Source organism: Amblyomma maculatum, chromosome 6 (genome assembly GCF_055883805.1).
Source record: "Amblyomma maculatum isolate TAMU_Amacu chromosome 6, ASM5588380v1, whole genome shotgun sequence".
In the NCBI taxonomy this organism is placed as follows: domain Eukaryota; kingdom Metazoa; phylum Arthropoda; class Arachnida; order Ixodida; family Ixodidae; genus Amblyomma; species Amblyomma maculatum.
In genome coordinates this window covers 90,031,240-90,051,664 of record NC_139349.1, presented here as the reverse complement: position 1 = coordinate 90,051,664, position 20,425 = coordinate 90,031,240, and the positions used below count along the sequence as shown (strand labels likewise).

Below are 20,425 nucleotides of genomic sequence, written 5' to 3'. Positions count from 1 at the left end.
GCTGAGGGCCACTGCTTTCTCAGTAGAAAACGAGACCTTAGAATTCCGGAGGTCAATAATTGCGCCGTATTCACGAAGGAAATCTACGCCCAGAATCAGGTCACGCGAACAGCTTTTCAGAACAAGGCAGCTTACCACAAATGTTGATTCTTGAATTTGAACTCTGGCCGTGCACATGCCCAGAGGAGTAATCAGATGACCACCCGCGGTGCGAACGTTTGTGCCAGCCCACGGAGTCAAAACCTTCTTGAGAACTGCGGCAAACTGGCTGCTCAAAATAGAATAATCAGCGCCAGTATCCAACAGAGCCCGAACATGGCGACCATCCAGTACTACGGGTATGTCCAACGAAATCTGCTTGCGAATGTCAGGCTTCTGAGTCTTTGAGTGCTCTGCGTTGGTGTACGCGGTCTACTTCACCTGCAATTCGTCGTCGTTGCAGGTGCGTTGTTGCAGCGTCCGTTCCACCGGCAGTTCGTCGTCGTTGCGGGTGCCTTGTTGCGTCATGTGTCCCACCGGCAATTCGTCGTCGTTGCGGGTGCGTGGTTGCGTCGTTTGTTCCACCGGCAATTCGTCGTCGTTGCGGGTGCGTGGTTGCGCCGTTTGTTCCACCGGCAATTCGTCGCCGTTGCGGGTGCGTCGTTTCGTCGTCGGTTCCACCGGCAATTCGTCGTGGTTGCAGGTGCGTCGTGGTGGCGTCGAGGTGGCGGTATGATCGGTAACCGCGGACTTTTCCAATGTCGATGCGTAGTCTTTCCGTGTCCGCATCAATGGGGGGTCTCCCGCGCCGCGATATCCAGCGAGCCTACCCCCGAAAGTCGTTGGTTTCAGTTTTCCCTCTGGGGACTGGGCGAGCGGCCCTGCGCTGCCCATGAGGAACTCGTAGCAGATGGCGACGGGCGAGACCTGGGTGACGGTGATCTAGATGGTCGCAGACGAGACGGAACGATCCGGCGCTGATCATTGACGAAATCTTCAACGGCTCGAGGCCGTTCGCCGTAGCGAGGCCGCGGAGAATCAGCGGAAAACCCTTCGAGACCTAGTCGACGGTAGGGACAGCGCCGATAGACATGACCCGGTTCGCCGCTGTAAAAGTATAGCGGCAGTCGGTCGGGGGTACGCCACTCGTCTGCTTTCCGTGTACGCGGTCGAGAATCTGACGTACTGGATCACGGGGGCTGCTGTTTTCGGCCCAGCTACGTTCGTAGGAATCAGGGACGGCGACGAGGGCGGAGAGTATTGCAGCACCTGGGAGTATGTAGGGCGGTGACACTCTGGTGGTGTAAGAGGAGGAGTAGGGCCAGGTTCACCGATTGGAAATGGAGGCCGGAGCGCTTGCTGCACCTCGTCGCGGACAACGCTGGCGATGGAGGAAGGAGCTGGTTGAGGTGTGCCATACATCAGTCGGAGTTCGTCGCGCACAACGGAACGTATGAGCTCCCGTAGCGCCGATGTGTCCATGCTATGCGATGGGAACTCAGCAGAGACGGAGGCGGCGTGGATGGTGGGATCCCGTGCCGAAGCTCGCTGCTGAAGCACTTTCTCTATAGTGGATGTTTCAGCAAAGAATTCTGCAACAGTTTTCGGCGGGCTGCGCACCAGGCCAGCGAAAAGCTGCTCTTTGACGCCACGCATGAGGTAGCGCAGCTTTTCGCCCTCGGACATCGTAGGATCCGCACGCTTAAACAGGCGCGTCATGTCTTCGATATACGCCGCGACAGTTTCGTTAGGCATTTGGATCCGAGTGTGTAGAGCGCGTTCGGCCCGTTCGCGGCGATCTGAGCTTCCGTAAGTTGCCGCAAGATGACGTTTGAACTCACTCCAGACGACAGCTGCTCTTCATGGTTCTCGAACCACGTCCGAGCGCCATCCTCGAGGCTGAAATATACATTTCGAAGCCGTGCGGCGTCATCCCAGAGGTTGAATGTAGCTACCCTTTCGTAGTGCTGCAACCAGTCGTCGACGTCTTCATAGGTATCCCCGTGAAAGGTCTTTGGGACGCGGGGGTTTTGCAACGTCACGTAGGTGGGGGTCGCGCCAGGCATTGCGACGACGTCGTGGCTACTGGTAGTCATGCCCGAGGGGGAAAACTCAGGTGGTAGGCCTCGTTGCCTGCGGCTAGTGCGGTGAACGGGCGTTTCCTCGAATATATGACCAGCACTCCTGCTTAGCGTAGGGGTACGGGACATCAGACCTGACCTCCACCAGATTTGTCACGGTGTTGGCGACTGGGGCTAGATTAACAGAGCCGGTACAGGTAGAATCACACAGTCCAAGGTTTAGGTACGTCCTGCGAGTCCGGAGCCGATTCACTTCAACGTCGTCTTTCACTCCGAGAGCCCCCTGGCAATATTCATTAGCTGATTGCGCAGCTTGCTGACAGGGATGTGAGCCACGCGCAAGTCATATCTTGAAAACACACGAGACAGTGCTTCGCTGATGCTACAAACGTACTGAATGCCTGCTCATGTTCGATAAGTCCTATGATTGGCGGTCGCCGGATGCGCAGCTCGTTCTTGTATTTTCGATATGAAGTGGCCCGGATAACCGTTGGCTGAAAGTTCTTTGCGCACACTTTTTACCTCCTTTTTTATAGATCTTCTTTCTTGCAGACTCGTGTCACACGTTTAGTCAGTGGGGTGATGACGGAGGCTTTGTGCGCAACCGTATCTAGATACCGGGCTGTATGCTTGGGCTTTCGGTACACTGTGAACCAAAGGTGATTTCCTTTTCGCTCGACCAGGACATCTAAGAAGGAAAGGTGGTTTTCTTGTTCAAATTTGGCCGTGAACTTCAAGCTAGGTTCGACACTGTTTCGTCTTCTTTTTGTAAAATGCAAAAACAATCGTTGACACACCTGTAGATTACCTTGGGTGCCGGAGCGAACGCTTTCAGTACTTTATTCTCTAGCAGTTTCATGACGAGGTTCGCTGTGCCAAGCGATATAGAAGAGCCCATTTCTGTGCCTTGGGTGTGTCTGTAAAACTTCGAATCATAGGAAAAATACGTATTTCTTAGGCACAACCATAACAGTGAGCCCAGCTCTGGAACATCGAAGGGTGTACGGCTTGAAAGATTGCGGTCTTTTTCCAACGCTTCCACGCATCTGGTAACGGCTAGGTCAACCGGGAATTTGGTGAAGAGTGCCGTGACGTCGAAAGAGACCATTACGTCTTCTGCACTCAATTGCAAATCACGCAGTTTCTAACCAAAAGTGGAAAAGCTCCCAATGTGAGTCTTGGGCTTCCCTAGAAAAATGCCTCAACACGTCGGGAAGGTGCCCCGAAAGTTGATACAGTGGTGACCTTGTGTAGTCCACTATAGGGAACAGGGCACTCCAGTTTTGTGGATCTTACCTTGCCCGTGTATAGCAGGAGCCGAACCGTTTGTGCACAGGAGGCGGTAGTAAAGCTTCTTTTTTTCCGGGGGCACGAACTTAAACAGACCCGCCAGTAGTTCCTGCAGTTGTCTGCAATCTGGCCGTAGGATCGCGCGGTACAGACGAGTAGATACCGTCGTTAAGCAAACCGATAATCTTCTCATTATATTCACTGCGGTTGAGCAGCATGGTAGCGTTCCCTTCGTGTGCCGGTAAGATGACAATCTCCGGCTTTCTTCTGAGGTCGCGTATGGCTCGCTTCTCAGGCACAGTGTCTATCCTGAAAGGAGGGACAAAGTCAAATTGTGATCGGTGGTGCAGCGGCGTGCAGACGTTGAAGACGGTCTTTGATTTTCTTGCTTTAAAAAGTCACGCATGTTCATGTGTCTGGTTTTAGCTCATTTCTCAACATGACGGCATTTAATGGAAGTCCCTGAATCTGCCGGTTTTCTGAATATTCTGAATCGTATTGCGGCCATGCTTCCACTTTTGCATGCCGTAAGCGTCGGAATGCCGGAACATGGTGCGTGCGGCACGGACGTGTCCTAGGAATCGAATGCAAATTGAACTGGAAGAAAAATATAATGCTTCATGTACGCCCGAGTGCATGTATTACGCGTGAGACTCAAACTTGATTCATTATATAGAAGCATATAGAACAGTAAACCTCGATATAAGCTAAATATATATCGAGAGAAAATATGAATACGTTGTCAGGAAATATCGCCGGCTCAAACATCGCAGACATCGGTGATCCTTGGCCGCACGGCTCCAGCTTGTGTTGAGACAGCTAGGCACTGCCTGTGTCTTTATTCTAGGAAACGGAGGCAACTTTATCTTGAATCAGACAGTTTTGATGCGTCTCGTGGAGCTTTCTACGCGAACCGCTTCAACCTATGGTAGGAGAAGATCGATATACGGGTGCGAATAAGACAGCGCGCTATTTATATGAGCCACGCTTTCGAGGACGCATACACAAAATAAATAGTAATATAAAATAAAACAAAAAAACGCAAAATCCACAAACCTGCTTACAAAAAAAATTAAAACCTGAATAAAAACAGGTCGCTCTAAAGGGAGAAGAAATCAGGAAAGGCAGAACTATTTTCCTCTTTCTGTATGAATTTCTGAATTATTTATCGCTTCATTATTTTCGACGATCCCACCCCATCGATCGTAACTATTGACAAGCAGGGCGCCAGATCCTCCTGGGCGACGTGCCCCCGCATCCATTGATTCTTTCAAGAAGGCCAGCTCTCGTGACCACGGTCGAATCTGCGAGTGACGTGGCACAGAACTAAATGTCGTCACAAGGCGGGTGAAACGTAACAAACATACTGAAAATATCAAAAGAAGGGCGCGCTTGAAGGTTTGGACAGCTGGGCTGGGTCGATTGTTTTCTATGTCGGCCGCAGTTGCCTGGATACGGTTGTCGGTTGACTGCGATGACAAAGAAATGAGAACGTGCACTGCACGCATGAAAATACTTGATAAAAGCCTGAAATCTGAGTGATAAACAATAGGATCTCACCGCGCCTTCTTTTTTTAATATTTCAGGCCAAATCTTCCAGATACTTCCCGCTTCCGTTATGTATGCATTTTTCCATGGACAAAAAAAAAAAAAAAAGCTGCGACAGAGTTATTTCTTTTATTTCATACGCAGTGTGGCTGAAAGTCGCCAATATTGCGCTGAGACTCCGCCGCGTTCTCAGGAAATGAATCGCGCACAGACTGTCAGTTTCTAATTGATACTCGAACAAAAGGGAGGGAACGAAAGGAGTAAAAACATGAGCACCTTAAGAAGCGCTGAAGTGACAACCCCCGGATAAATTTTGACAACCCACGCATCTCGAATATTTCGCGACGATGAAACAATTTTTTTACCACAAATAGTCGTTACTTAAGCTATATACAGTCGGAGATAAAACAGAACGAATTTTTTTTTGGTAGTTCTGGTTTTTAATGTCCTAAACCAACTGAAACTGTGATGGACGCCACAGTAGATACCTCAGGGAAAATGTGGCTGCCTGGCATTCTTTATTGTACACTGATATCGCACTGTACACGGACGCCTTGCGTTCAAGCCTGTATTGCAGCGTGGTCGCCGAGGCCGGTTTTGAAGCAGGGTCATCGGTATTCGAGCGGCCCAACCACTAGCCATAGTTGCGACGCCAACGGAGAAGTAGTAACACCTCTCGAATCTCAATTTATGCTGCAAAACCTAACTCGTCCGATAAACAAATCACTGATGTTTAAAAAAAGCAAAAATATAAGCCCGTATCTCAAAACATCCGAAGAAATAAAACAAACCAGAACAAGAAACTATTCTTCATTAAACAAATTAAAACGTTATCCGAACCATATATATGTAGTCAGAAAATTTGCTAGACTTTGAAAATTGCAGGGCCTGCTCAGAGCAGTCTCACTATATTCGACATAGTTGCTTATACACGTCAATATCGCGGGATCGATAGCAGTCTACGCGCGTCTTTAGAGAAGAGAACATGCCCATATATAAATGACAGCCTATGTGTTTGTCTTCCCTGCGACAGAGTACTCTCTTCATGTACTTTCTCTCCTGCAACGGCCTCTAAAATAGGCTAAAAGTGCAAATAAATGAATAAAATAAATAAACTACCGGTAACAAAAATATAGCCACGCACTGTGTGGCTTAAGCGTCCTTCCCTTAAACCGATCGATCGCGCACTACATGAGCATGTTCATGTATCCAGTTGCTCCTTTAGGCTAATGGTGTCGTTTCAGCACCTCACTGGGCCACCTTAATTTGCTTCCTCTGGTCGCTAGGCTATATGCTGCAGCGCTGTGGTCTGCTTGTGCAACTACATTGCGCGTTAGCGCTTGTAATTGATTTTCGCTGCCAGTCAGCCGCGTAGAATAAAAATATCCTGCAAAAGCTCGGCCAGCGTCTTGCAAATGGAGCAAAAGCGTCACGTCCATGTAAGTGTTCCCTGCAGTACCATTTCACCACAGCCACACCTAAGACGCACACGAAACCTGAAGTACCAAGCCAACCAATAAAGAATTCCAAGGCGAGAATTGCCAAATAAAAAAAAAACGTCAAAATGCCTGATTTTTAAGCACTACATTAGAAGACTGCGCCTCGCTGTCACTGGGCGACAAGGCCCTTGAGGAAGGAAAAAAAAAAGCGGTATCTAAGGGTGAAAAGGATAACGTTTATCTTTTGAATGTGTGTTTTTCAAGTGTTTTTCCTTATGTGCTCAAGGGGAAAAGAACCATGTAGTGCGTGGCATAAATTTCGGAGATATATATTTAGTGGTAGCTGCGGACATCGTCGGCATAAACCATATGAAACACTCCGTAGGCACGCATTGGAAGAATACAGCGTCAGTGTCAGTGTCAAGAGGGCAGAGTTGATAGGATCTCGCACAAGCATGCCTCAAACTTCTTCTGGGGAGGTGATGAAAGTAATGTGAAAACTTTCGTGTATCCCTCCGTTCTGTGCACAAAAAAAAAAAAAAGAGGAAAAGGTAAAGCTAGTCCCTGCTTTCGACCTCAAGACGCGCCTACAGCATCTGGGATAAGATTTCGCAGATAGGCCACCTTTCGTCTCCTTGCGGCAAAACCTAGTTTGCCCTGCCCTTTTGTACAGCCAACAGAAAACTAATTGAAACGTCGGCAACTACCTTGCGTCGCCATCCACGTTAGCCCTATTTGCACGATTATGGCAGGGTAAAAGTGTCACTGTGCAGGGTACGGCATTTTAAACAAACAAGCTCAAAGCGTCGATGAGGTATCTGAGATAGTTTCTGCTAAATTCTCTAGCGATTCGCGCACAAGAAAGCCGTAAAAACAAAAATCTAAACTCTCTCATGCTCGCGTTGGGAAAGTCAACCTGCTCGTTTTCCATACCGTCCGGTAGAGCCGCAGGGACGACCTCAAACCGGAGCAGTATCGGCTGGTGTCGTCTCTGTCCAACGGGATAAAGGCTGGCTTAGACTAATTTTTTTCAGCCGCTCGGCTTCCGTCATACCGTTCGTTTTCTCAAAGCATAAAACCACACACAAAAAATGGCTTTTAGTGTTCTGGGCTGGTCATAGACCAACGTGACCACCAACAAAGAAAAAGCAGACACACAAACGCACTGACGCGCCCGCACGCCCGCCCGCTCGCCCGCCCGCGCGCACACACGCACACACACACACGCACACACACACACACACACACACACACACACACACACACACACACACACACACACACACACACACACACACACACACACACACACACACACACACACACACACACACACACACACACACACACACACACACACACACACACACACACACACACACACACACACACACACACCCACACACACACACACACACACACACACACACACACACACACACACACACACACACACACACACACACACACACACACACACACACACACACACACACACACACACACACACACACACACACACACACACACACACACAGACACACACACACACACACACACACACACACACACACACACACACACACACACACACACACACACACACACACACACACACACACACACACACACACACACACACACACACACACACACACACACACACACACACACACACACACACACACACACACACACACACACACACACACACACACACACGTGCCTCCGTCTTATTTTCAAAGAAACGCCTTGGTTTAGTTTGTGCGTTTAAGCGTCACAAAGCGACTAAGGCTTTTACATGCGCCTTAGTGGAGGACTCTGGAAATATCTACCATCTGCAGTACTTTAACGTGCACTGATATCGTGCAGAACACGGGCGCCTTGCTTTTCGCCATCATTCGAAAAGCTGTCGCCCCGGCCGGGATTTCAACCGTATCTTTGGGGACAGCATTCGAGTGCCCTAATCACTGCAACACCGGGGCGGAGCATTTTCTATGAAAAGTTCGAGAGAGAACCACATGTAAGGGGAGGGGGAAGCTTCTTCTTGCACTTCCGGAGCAAAAGTTCGCCTGGGTGTCCCCATGCTCGTCCGGGACTCAAACCAACGCGGTCCAGACAGCAAAAACGAAGAAAAAAAAGTATTGCGCGGCTGGGACATTGCGTACAGTTTGGGACAAAAGTCTGCGGAAGGCGAGTTCGTAGAAAATTATTTCTGTGAATATGGGCAAACATAGTGAAAGAACTGGGCTGAATGATGACGGGAAATGCACGCCCTATTCTGAGGAAAGATATCGCAGGAAAAACTAAGTCGGCAACGAAGAAATACAATTTTTTTTCCGCAAATACTCATCGGGCAAACATTTGTCCCTGACTGTACACGCTGGAAGTGCTATAACCTACACCACGCCTCTCGCCAAACATTTAGAAGGGAGGAAATTTGACCTGCGGAGGCTAGCCGGCCAGGCAGGAGAGTGAAAAACGTCTGAGCGTGAACGAAAGCAGAGGAACACGACAGAAACGATTGATTGCGGGGAGGTAATTGCGCTATTATATATACTATTTTTGAAAATGTTTGCAGCCTAGCGTTCCAGAAAGCGAAGCCTTACAGTCACCGGGAAAGCAAATATTTTCCACCATAGGGTGAACGGTGGCCCTTTAAGGGGAATTGAGAAGTAATCGTTGTGTCAATGGAGGCCTGCAGTTGAGGCGGTATCCCTTTCCTATGGGCAGTTTAGGCATCCACAGATAAATTGTGAAAGGCAATGCACCTTTTAAGGTATTGATTCACAGGAAGGGAAAGGTGCAGTATCTGTCACACTTGCCCTGTGGACACCTCAACCGCGCCGTAAGAGAAGGGATGAAGGTGGGAATGAAAGTGGAAAGAGAGAAAGGGGAGCCGTAGTGGAGGGCTACGGAGTAACTTCGACCACCTGGGGATCTTTAACGTGCGCTGACATCGCACAGCACACGGACGCCACTTCGTTTCGCCTCCATCGAAACGCAGTTGCCGTGGTTGGGTTCGAACCCGGGAACTCCGGACAGTAGTGCGGCGTCTTGCCACTGCACCACCCCGGCGGCGTCGCCTAAATCTGTCACACGTGCTCTGTGGACACCTGAACCGCGCCGTAAGGGAAGGGATGAAGGTGGGAATGAAAGTGGAAAGAGACAAAGGGGAGCCGTAGCGCGCAACAGATGCTTTTGAATCATCGCAGTTGAGTGGTCCAAAGTGTTCCTTAGAATTTTAGTAAAGATGGGCATAGCGGCTCAATTCAGTGAGCTAATCGTTCCCAACCTGCTCACTGAAGTGAGCCGTTACGCCCCCCTCTAATGAACACGCTACATACACAAGGCGCCATATTACGCGTGCGGAACATGTTTCAAAGAATTCTATTGTTTCGAATTCATGTCCATTACAACAATCGAAACACACAAACATTTCACTGAGTTAGCGCCGCTCCTTTCAGCATTTTACCTAAATATGTAACCCTGACTGGGCGACTGGCTTACTCAGCAGCGAGCCTGAAGTATTACTAAAATGCCATGTTTTTAGTGTGAATTCACTCTTTTAAGAGGTCCAATCGGGCCTTAAGATGTGCGCGACGAATACTAAGCCTTTCATTTCATGTAAACAAATTAGTATTATATTATTCAGGTCCTCATAGAGAGCGTGATACGGTGCCTTTCTTTTCCTGTAAACCAATTACTAATAAAATTATTAGTAGGATATGTAAAAAGCATAAATAGTGATGATGGTAATTATTAGCAAGTATTATAAGATCTTATTCCATAATAATGTGATAATGTTCGTATTTGTAGTCTGGCAAGCAACCACCAGCTTGTACACGCTATGGCTTCACCTCCGCCAAGAAAATAGTCTCTTATCGCCATGCAACCGTCACTTGTGTAGTGGAGCGTAATTCATGCGGGATTCTTCGGACAGGCTTTGCGTCATTTGTTTCGCGTGGCCGTTTTCCCAATAGCCGTTTCACACACCTGCTAATAGCAGCATATTTGCTCACTTGATGACGATGACGATGTACTTGCGCAGCCGAATTTGTTGGGCTTCGGCGCTTTCTTATGTAGCCTATATTCGGTTCTTAACCGCGCGAACTAATTCTTTATTTGTCAGTAGAACTGTTTTTCTTTGGGTAAGAGGATTTCCTGAGCAAATGGTCTTGTCCGTTTATATCTGTGGTCACCGCCATTCCCAACCTGGTGTTTACGTCGAATCGGAGATGGTGCGTCTCCTTCAGGACGTCTTTTTGTACAATAACTACACCAAAATGTTATACCATTCCCCTGCGCTCATATGCTCCTTTCCTTGTCTCGCGTCACTTGCCCAGTGTGAATCTTCGTACAAATGTGTAGTGGGAATATTAATGCGTTGTACATCCGACTAACAGATCTATTATACCTTAGTACTTGCGAAAGCTCGATAACTTGAACTTTATTCCTCCATCTTCTCACGAACACTCTTCCACTGCCCCTCGGGTAGAAGACAGCACGACGACGAACTTCTGAGTTATTTTAGGGCCGACTGAATCGGCTTCCCGTTTTCCAGAAGAAACTTTCGTAATGAAATGCGGTCGTAATACAAGATGTGCGAGTGGTACAACTGTTTTGCCTGCTAAGTAAAATTTAATTCTGTCCGTTTTATCTTTGGGCGAATAGAATTTGCTGTTTCTCTTCATGTTACCTAATTTATTGCCAGTACCATTCTTGTGCTTTAAGAATTGCGCTGTAACGTATGCTGAGAGGAAAATAAAAAATATCTGAGGTTTAAACCTCAGATACCTACTTACGTCAATTGAAGGCGTCGTTTTGCTTAGGTTGCGCGTAGGTATATACATGGGCAGACACAGTTTTGCAGCGGTTAAATTGCCGGAAGCAGTCGTTCTCAGCCATGTATATGTGGCTATCTCTTGTGAGCCAGTGGAGGTGGGTTGGAGTCCCTTGAGACGGGGGAGGGGTAGGGAGAGGTTCTTGTGCGGGCCTCAATTCTAGGAGTGCTAGTTGCGAAACTGAGATTTAGTCAATGCTTAACCGGCATCTAAAGATATTCAAATTTTAACATTGCTAAAATTAAGCAGATAATGGGAAAGGTTGATGCTTAGCGCAGTCAAACTTGACTAAGCGGTCTTCAAGTCTATATGGAATGCGGTGTGGCATTGCCTCATGCAGTGTTGTATATTTGTGGCGATATGTGCCGCCAGACACAAACACAGTTTGTCAAGCGTAGTAAGAAGGAACAGATATGCGAAGCAGAAGAAGAAAACTGCAGGATCGGAAGAAGCGAGGGCCGCAAGATCCATGCGTCGCACATGCAAAGAAGAATACGCGTGTTAGGCGGTTGTGAAACACACGCCGTCCAAGCTATGGAAGGGGCTAATGAATCTTTCGCATTAAGATTTTGGCTACGTTTCGCTGGTGGTGTACCAAAATGCCATTCATTGCACATACCGATCACATTGAGGTTGATGACGGTGTTGATGGATCGTCCTCTTCGGAAGTCCACTCGGCATCGGTACTCCCCGGCGTCCGACTCCTCGACAGGGTCAATTTGCAGGAAGGCTGGCTGGTTGGCCATGTTGAAGTGAGCCCGCTGCTCCAGGCCGGGTCCTGATGACTGGCGCGCCTGGTCAACGTGCGCACGCCGTGAGTCCAGCGTAAAGATCGGCGCAAGGCTCTCGTCCTTGTACCACAGCACCAGTGTCACTGAATCGTCCGGAGATGGAGGACTGATGTCGCAAGGCAGCGCCACCTTTCCGCGTGACACGGCCGTGTACAGTATGGAAGCTGCAATGGGACAGAGAGGGTAGCGTTATATTTAAGGAAGAATGAGCACAGACACAAGAGGAGCTGCAAGTGAGCCCTAATTTACACTCGCCAGTTCCTGAGCGTGGCACTTCCTCAAGTGGCGTGGATGCATAGCAATGAGAGGAGCTCATCATTGCATATGCTCCTAATTTGGGAGAACACTTTGCATCGTAGTCGCCAAAATGGACGTGGTAGCTGAGGTTTACTTCATCTTTTATTATTCTGTTTCTTTGTCCTTGCCTCCTTAGCTGAAATCTCTCGAGAACTGTTCCCCTGCAGACGTATTCTTTATCGGGACCATTTAAAATGCCTGTTTGCTTTAAAGAAAGGCGTGTCAACATCGAACCTGCTTTATTTGTAATGTTTCCTGCTGCTGCCGCTTTTTAGTTTCTTTTTCAGATCACAAGATTGCCGGTTCCAGGCTGAGAGGTACAAACGGAAGGAACATTTTTTTACTCCTTTATCTACTTTTTTCTTCCCCACCATTCTCCCTCTTTCCTCTTTGCTTTTCTTCTTCGGAAGTAAAAGTGTAATCACACCAAACCTCTGCCAGCGATGATCGCGCTGCTCAGACGGAGACAAGTCCACTTATCAAAACGTTGGCTCGACTTGCGAACTTAGGCCCCTTCTTGACCCTCGTTCAGTACCTCTTTCATAGTGTGCAGCCAACGTCTTTCTCACGTTCTACCCTGGATTCGCAGGTTTGAATATTTTGGTTGATAACAAAGCCTGTAGAATAATTTGACAGCTCCCTTATGGACAAAGATCCATTGCATTGGGTTTGATTGCTGCGAGAGTGGCTTGGCGGGAGTACAGTAATCCAATAAGTCTCTCTTCACTGAGGTTGAGCGAAGGACAGAACGCGTTATATAGTAAGTGACGCCCGTGAGTTCAGCTTATGCACATTTCAACACGAATGCATCAGAGCATACGACAATTCCAGCAGCTCAGTTGGGTTACTGGACTTCATCCAAATAAGTGCAGATCGTGAAATTTTATGAAAATTTAAACATTTTTTGTTTTTTTTTTTCTGTGTTTTTGCACGTCCCAGATTAAGCAGTCCAGTGAGATACTTGTCTAGGTGTTACTTTACAACCCAACGGAGCAAACGAAAAGCGCTTTTTAAGCTGTTATCGTGAGCTAATAAAATCTTTGCATCGATTTAATATGTGTTAGGAAGCCCAGATGTGAATGCACTATACAGTTCTGAAGGACAGGCAGCTTTCGTCTGGAACCATAACTAAGCGTATTTGGGTCATCAATATGCGGCAGTCACCATTTGATAAAGGCACTGCAATCACTAAAATTTTTTGTGCCTGTCGTTACCGAATTTCTTTCCCTTTGCACAAGTTGAGCGCGACGCGTGAAAACTGATGCGAACTCGTATCACTACTGGTGCCAATATTTTTCATCGCGGTACAGGACTGCAAATGACGGCGAGAATTTCTTATTCAGATCACAGTCTTCACGACTTCACCTATGTGTTCCCTCACTCTGTTTCAAGAAAACAAACATTTGAAATTTCAAAGATTGCCTGACTACGACGACTCAGGAGAGATTGCTAGAACAGTCAAGAGGCTCATCAAGCAAGTATAAAACGCCTTTACTGCCCTCTACCCTCCCCGACTGCAGTCAACAATCACTAGATTGGTTTTGAACAGAATAGAATGTTAAGATGAACTGGGAAGCTCCAGTAGGAAGATCGAAGTCTCCAGGGTAAGGCAGAGCAGTGCTTTGGCGGCGTAATGAGCTATATCTGTCGTAACTGCTGTCAATCGTGTAACGACGTGGGAACTCGGGAAAAAATTATATGTGCATGACTTTTTAACTGCCGAGATATATGAATTGGAATTTAAAAAGAATGAACAGTAAAATGAACAGAAAAAAAAACAGCGTTCCGACTGATGCCGGAATATTAGTGCCCTATACATATTAGCAACCGATGGAAGGCCCCAGAGAGAATATTATTTCAAGCAAGTTAATATGTCGCTTGCTTGAAGGGGGGGTGGGGGGAGTGGTGATATACCGACTTTATTCCACTAAAAAATGGTTCTATACCATCGTCCTTTGATTCGGTGGCCAAAATTTGAATGTCTGCATAATGAGGTTGCAATGCTACACCTCACTAGACGTCACAGAAAACAAAACAAAAACGATATCAAAAATGACGTTTACACTTTAATTATGATAGCGAGGTGCTCTTTTACGTCGGAATCGTTTTGACCAGCCCTGTCCATGTTAAATGAAAAAATTGTGGGGCTGTTCTTCGTGGTGGTTCTCACAAGAATGCATTGGCCATGACTACCCTGACACGATCGACCTGCAGACAAACAGTTACTGTCAGTTTTAAGTGTGGAACAAAATTTACTGCCGTGCATGTGGGGCGAACTAGCTGGACAAATAAGTGGTGCTCACCAAATCGCTCTCCGGTGAGCGCGTTGAATCTTTTTTTTTTTCGCTGGGAAGATTATCAGTTTGCAGCGAGGGAGCAATAGGATAGAAACAACCTTCAGTGAGTGCTTGCATTCGGCGAATTGCTTAAGCAGTCATCAGAGTTGGCGCGCAGAAATAAACCCACTTATAAGGACGCCGAGGGAAAATAAAACGCCTTTTATGCAAGGTTGCCTGCGGTACGGCAATATTCTTGCCCAGGAAGGCAGCTTGGAGAGGTTGCTTATCCATCTGTGGTAAAACAGCGCGCCATAACAGCACACGAGACGAGCGCTGACTTACAATTCCATGATGCCATGGGGCTCACAGAAGGCTGAATTTTTATCATTGCAAATGCTACTGTGCCATTAGTGCCATGGTTGAACATTACCATTTTAGCCGCATCTAGACGCGTGCGCGACTTTGCTTAACGGTTGGTGTTTTTCGGCAATGCCTAGCCACAGGTAAGTTACTTTAAGATACCAATTTTCACCACCGTTTCTCGACGGCATGGCCGGGCTGGGATTCACGCAGGACATGTTCGCCTGATGATGCTACCTTTACGGACCGATCGAACTTTGCAAGGTTATTCGCAGACGAGGTAACATCAAAAAACATCGATCGCAACCAATCGAGTTCAAGGAATGACCGTAAAATAGCGAAATTAATTAATGCCTTGGAGCCATAAGCTGATCCCACTCCGACATGGCTATTTTGCCCAGAAGAAACTGCATTCGATCTGGAGCACTCTTGCCTGCTGTAAATCAGGCTACGACAGCTTAAAAGCGTTTTTGTTTGCGTATATGGGTCAGGTCTTTACACTCATCATTTATTGCGTAAAAGGCACTATCTATTCTACATATTGTACTACTAACGTCTTCCCAAATTATTTTTATTCAAAGGGAACTTGTATTATATTAAAGGAATTCAAAGCATTCGTGCATGTATTTACTATCGATTGCCTCTTTTCGTAAAACACGACGACTTGGCCTCACGGTGGTGTTCATGTTGTCGTCAACGCATAAGCAATTTTAACGTCCTTACCGCCGTAACGGAATCGATTTTCGCATCGCTCTAATATGCCACTCCTGGTCTTTCACGGCTGAAAGCAAACAGAAACGACGTTAATTGCACCTGGCGCAATGAAAACTCCTAAACAGGAGAAAGTCGTAATGTCCTGTGCTCTTGTCTACTTCCTACAGTCTATCAGTAAACCATCAGCTAGAATAAAAACGACATCCGCTTTTGAAGCAATCCCATCTGCATAGCCATTTATAAGCGCTGTAGGCAACAGCCATAAAGCATCGGCTTACACACGTGTAAGCCGAAATGAATTAAATGTCTGCCGTCTCAGCACTCACGCATGCAGTAACGGCTTCCTAATCACTCAGAAAACTATGCTACTAATAAACCCAAACATTAAAGTGTACAGTCAATTCGTCTAAGTGGTAGACCTGCTCCTCTAAATGTCGTGTTTGACAACTAATGAGCGAAGAGGTAATACTAAAGAAATGAGTACTACGTGAATATTATGCGTTTAGTGAAAAAGGGAACACGTGCGATTCCGATTGTGCCCTCAGAAGCATCCCTCAAGTGCGAGCACGTAACCTTTACACTTCACTTGTCGGACATTCCGCGGTGTCCCCCCAGTGGTTGCCTACGTAGCAACTAACGAAATGGCGTGAACATTTAAACGTTACAAAAACGGCCATTCCTCCTCAAGCGTACTGATTGCTTTCTGAATATGCATTAGAGAAAAAAAATAATTCATTACTTGTAAGCAAGGACCGAATATACACTCACTTTTGAAAAAAAAAATACATTTGTACTAATTTCTGCACCAACAATGCATTTGTATTTCGAGTGGCGACAGGAATATTGAATATATTGAAACTTATGTGTAGGGGAGTTCATTCACATCGATGCGGAACTTGTGAAGTGAAAGCAAGCACACCGGAGAGTAGAGAATGCAGATTCTAGAGTGCAGTACATGCAAGGTTATGTGCGACGTATCAGATGTTCTATGCAGTCGAACCAATGTGAAAGGACTCTCATCACAGTTCGTTCACGCACGTATCTTTCGAGTGATATCGGAATAACAAGAAAAAAAAAACCCTCCTCAAGCAAGCCTCACTGTGAAGTAGAGCGGCATATACTGTAACTTACTTAGTAAACTAGTCTATAAACGGTCACCTACTAACGTACAAGCAAATAGAAACGGGAACAGCGACCTCGGCACTCCCATATTAAGGAATTGCTTCACACCTTGCGCTGACCAAAAATCGTTTGGTTTTGATAAATCGGAAAGTTACTGTGTTTCTGGACGCTGATATTAAAGAAATATGAACTGACGGGATCACTGGTAAACGAACGTCATGATATACAGCGTAGGTTTTAGCTGGTGTGTAATAATCGGAGGCATTTTATTGGCGTGTTAGATTCACTTGATGCGCATTGTGAATAAGCGACATGCAGTCAAGAGAAAAAGCAGTTGTACTTAGCAGATGGCGTTACGGTATTAGAATTCATTGGACGCAATATCAATTTCGGCGTAAGCATTTTCTTTGGAGTCTTTAATTTAACACAGATCAATAAAAATCAGATTTTTATTAATCATCATATCTAAGCCGGTAGCTCTACAGTCGATGTGTTTCCTGTTTTACGTGAAAACAAACCTTACTAACGAATTGTTTGCTTTTTCTCTAAATGTTATATACTAGTCATTATGCCGTTCCAGATAATTTACTTGTTTAAATGTACGCTGTTTGCTCATCAGTGACCGACGGCCAGAAGCAAACAAATGCTGTAATACCTCCCGAAGTGTTCTAAAAATAAAAACAAATGGGCGGGGCATAACAGGGATATAAACGTACACATGTCTGACTAACCGTGGAGAAGCTCCCAGCAATCGTTTTGCCAGTCGCACTTTGCCGCCCATAAAAAAAAAAAGAAAAGTTGCCCTCATTCACCGAGTCTTTGCCCTTGAAGTACACCCCTTTTATACTTTATCTACCAAATATTGCCTAGCTGCCTTGTTTGCATACATCTCCGTTCAACACTATTCGCTCCTAACTCGTTTTATAAAGAAAAATAACAAAAATGACCATTCCTATACTAACGTGAAAAGGTTATCCAACTGAACAGGTGACGGAGAGCATGGTGGCTGCTAGGAAGCCGCAAAATTAACAATAGCGCAATGAAATATTAGGGACGTAAAGTGAAAATTTCGAGCGCATCAGGCCGCTGCCATTAGAGGTTTGAATGCCGTGTTTGCCATTCCCGAAGTTATGCTGAGGGGAAATATTTTCCCCTCGAACGAGCATAAAATGGCTTCCTTCTCTGTTGCTCCCTTCACGATCACTCTTCATACATTCCCGTTTCCCTTCTACTTTTTTCCACCGCGTGTTTGCCCAAGCGTTGCTCAATGCTTCTTCCTTTTTTCATCTTCTCCCCGTTTCCCTCATCCTAACTATCGTGTATGTTCTTGCGCCGCTCTGCTCTCAGCGTTGCGTCACCCCTGCGTTCGCTTCGCTGCTTTTCGTGCAGCCCTCAATTTTGTTTCCTTTTTTTTTTTTTGTTCTGCATCCTCCCGTGAGCTCATTCCGACGTCGGGTGGCCCTTAGTAGCGTGGCAGGGGCACGAGGGGAGAATGAGGTCACATAGGGTGGAACGCTTGACGAGTCTAATCACGTAGAATATGTCGAGTCACCGCGGGCCGCTCGTGGTCGTCGGTGCTGGTGCGAGCGGCGGACATTCCCAGCTTCCGGCCGGAGCGCCGCGGCGCTGTTCCGGGATTCCGTCAGCAGACCTTGCGTGCCTCTTTCACTTCCGCACGCCCCTCACTTCCGGGCCAGGGTTCGCCGAGACGGAAATTACGGCAGCGGTGGTCCAGCAGCTAGACGCCCTGGTTATAGGTCGGCGCACGACAACGACGAAGACCGCGCGGGTTGCTCCGGGGTTTATGAGAGGTAGTGACGACCTTCCATAACCGTCACGCGCGCGCTGTCCAAGGCGCTACTGGCGTCGAGGGAGAGCGGTGGGGCCTCGTCGGGTACCTAAACCGATCAGGCTACGTGCATGGACAACGCTTGCACCGAAGCAGCCATCTTTCTGGCTAGTGCTCGTCGTTATGCGTTTTCCTTTCTCCTCCTTCAATTGGTGTCCTATATTCTCTGCATTTATTTCTCTCGCGCTCTCATGGCAAGACATCTAGTTTTCCTTTCACTCCTTTCACATGAAGGCGCCATTCTGAACGGCAGAAAGAAAAGCACTTGGAAGTTTGTTTTCGGGTACACTCTCGGTCGGAGTCGAGAAATGGTGAAAGGCAGATTATGCGTGTCCATGCGGAAAGGCCTCTTCGTGGTCAGCCAGCCGCTTGGTGATATCCCCGGCTTTATGCGTACCCTAACCGTTAAAGCGAGTGCGCGTTGGCCGCACATTATATTGCACCCTTTGCCTTCTTGCGCTTTTGCTTTCTTGCCCGGTTATTTACGCTCATGAATGTGATAGGGGCGACGTCGGTTCACTTTTTAAAACAGCTCGGTAGTAACTCCAGCAAAATTTCGGCTTCCAAGGACACGGGGGCGAGGAAGCACGCGGACACCCCGACAAAGGCGTGTGTGCAGCCCGTCTTCCATCGCAGTCATAAATCCAGGTTAAACACGTCCTAATTCCACGACGCAGCGCTGTTTTACGTACACTTAACGAGTCACAGGATGCTAGTTAGATAGGAGCTGCAAATGTGAGGTTGAAAAACTAAAAAAAAAAAAAAATAGGAGTCACGAAATATGGCAGCGAATTGAGACAAATACGCTTTCACCCCGCGACAAGAAATGGGAGAAGTCGGGGACCCGTGTAGCTGGCCTAGCGCACGCCTTGAGGAGCGAGCGTTTCCCGCCGTTGGCCGGAGAAAGCAGGGATCAAAGGAATGGTTTCACGAGCTAGCGGGAAGTCTGGAAGCGCAGCAGCGGAGGCTCTAAAACACATAAAGTAGGAGACGTCGGCGACGCATAAAGCGACTTCGGATTTAATAAGGGAGCCGAGGAAAGGCTTCAACGCTCTTCGGAATGCCGGCGGAGAAGCAAAGAGGTATTTTCGGGTGCCATGAAAGAATAACTAAAGTTTTTTCTAACCCTGTGAAACTTATGCGCCTTTAAGGAAGGAGTGTGCACTCCTTATTGAGCACTAACACCTGTCTGCAGGCAGCTACGTGATATTTAAGACACCGCTGCCTTTTGCGCTCCCCTTCACTGTATCTACGTCTTTGAAATTTCATCGAACAGACATGAAAGATAAGTGACTATTGCACTTCTTTATTGCAAAAACTAAAAAAATGGAGAGGCAACCAGCTAGTCTCATGCGAGCAGGTGTTTTCTTTTAGTTTTTGCTGATCGGTGACTTGCGAAGTGCACCTCCTGACAGCAAAGCAATAAATAGTTCACACTATCAGAAATATACCTGTAAATCTCCCACCGACCTCACTGGGATGAACGTTCAAGAAAGTTTTGTCGCAGGTTTTATTGCAGGTAGTGTTATTAAGTGCATATAACTTTCCCCCACAACTCGAATACTTGTCGTTAGTCTAGAATCCTGGCATCTGACACTCATAAAACTCATGAGGGAAGTATAATAGAGCTCTTAGTTGTTTATCCTAGAATATTACTAAAGGCGATCCAGTTTTCATTTTCTTGAAACAAAAAGATAAACCCTTATTGTCGATTTCCTGTTCAATTCCACGCATTGTGTCTTCCTGTCACAAGTAAGGCTGAAGAAAAAGGGGATATAGGACATGAAAATAACGAGCGCAAAAAAAAGAAAGGATGAATTCGCATCATTGCA

At 47.0% G+C, this 20,425-nt stretch overlaps 1 protein-coding gene across 1 annotated transcript in view; it reads right to left on the bottom strand.

Annotated features, from left to right (window-relative positions):
- Positions 1-20,425, bottom strand: part of LOC146186227 (protein turtle homolog A-like) — a 219,563-nt gene that overhangs the window by 44,454 nt on the left and 154,684 nt on the right. Inside the window, exon 2 of the mRNA XM_084608007.1 lies at positions 11,801-12,136. Coding sequence (XP_084464133.1) covers positions 11,801-12,136 — 336 coding nt within the window. The remainder of the gene's footprint in view (positions 1-11,800; positions 12,137-20,425) is intronic.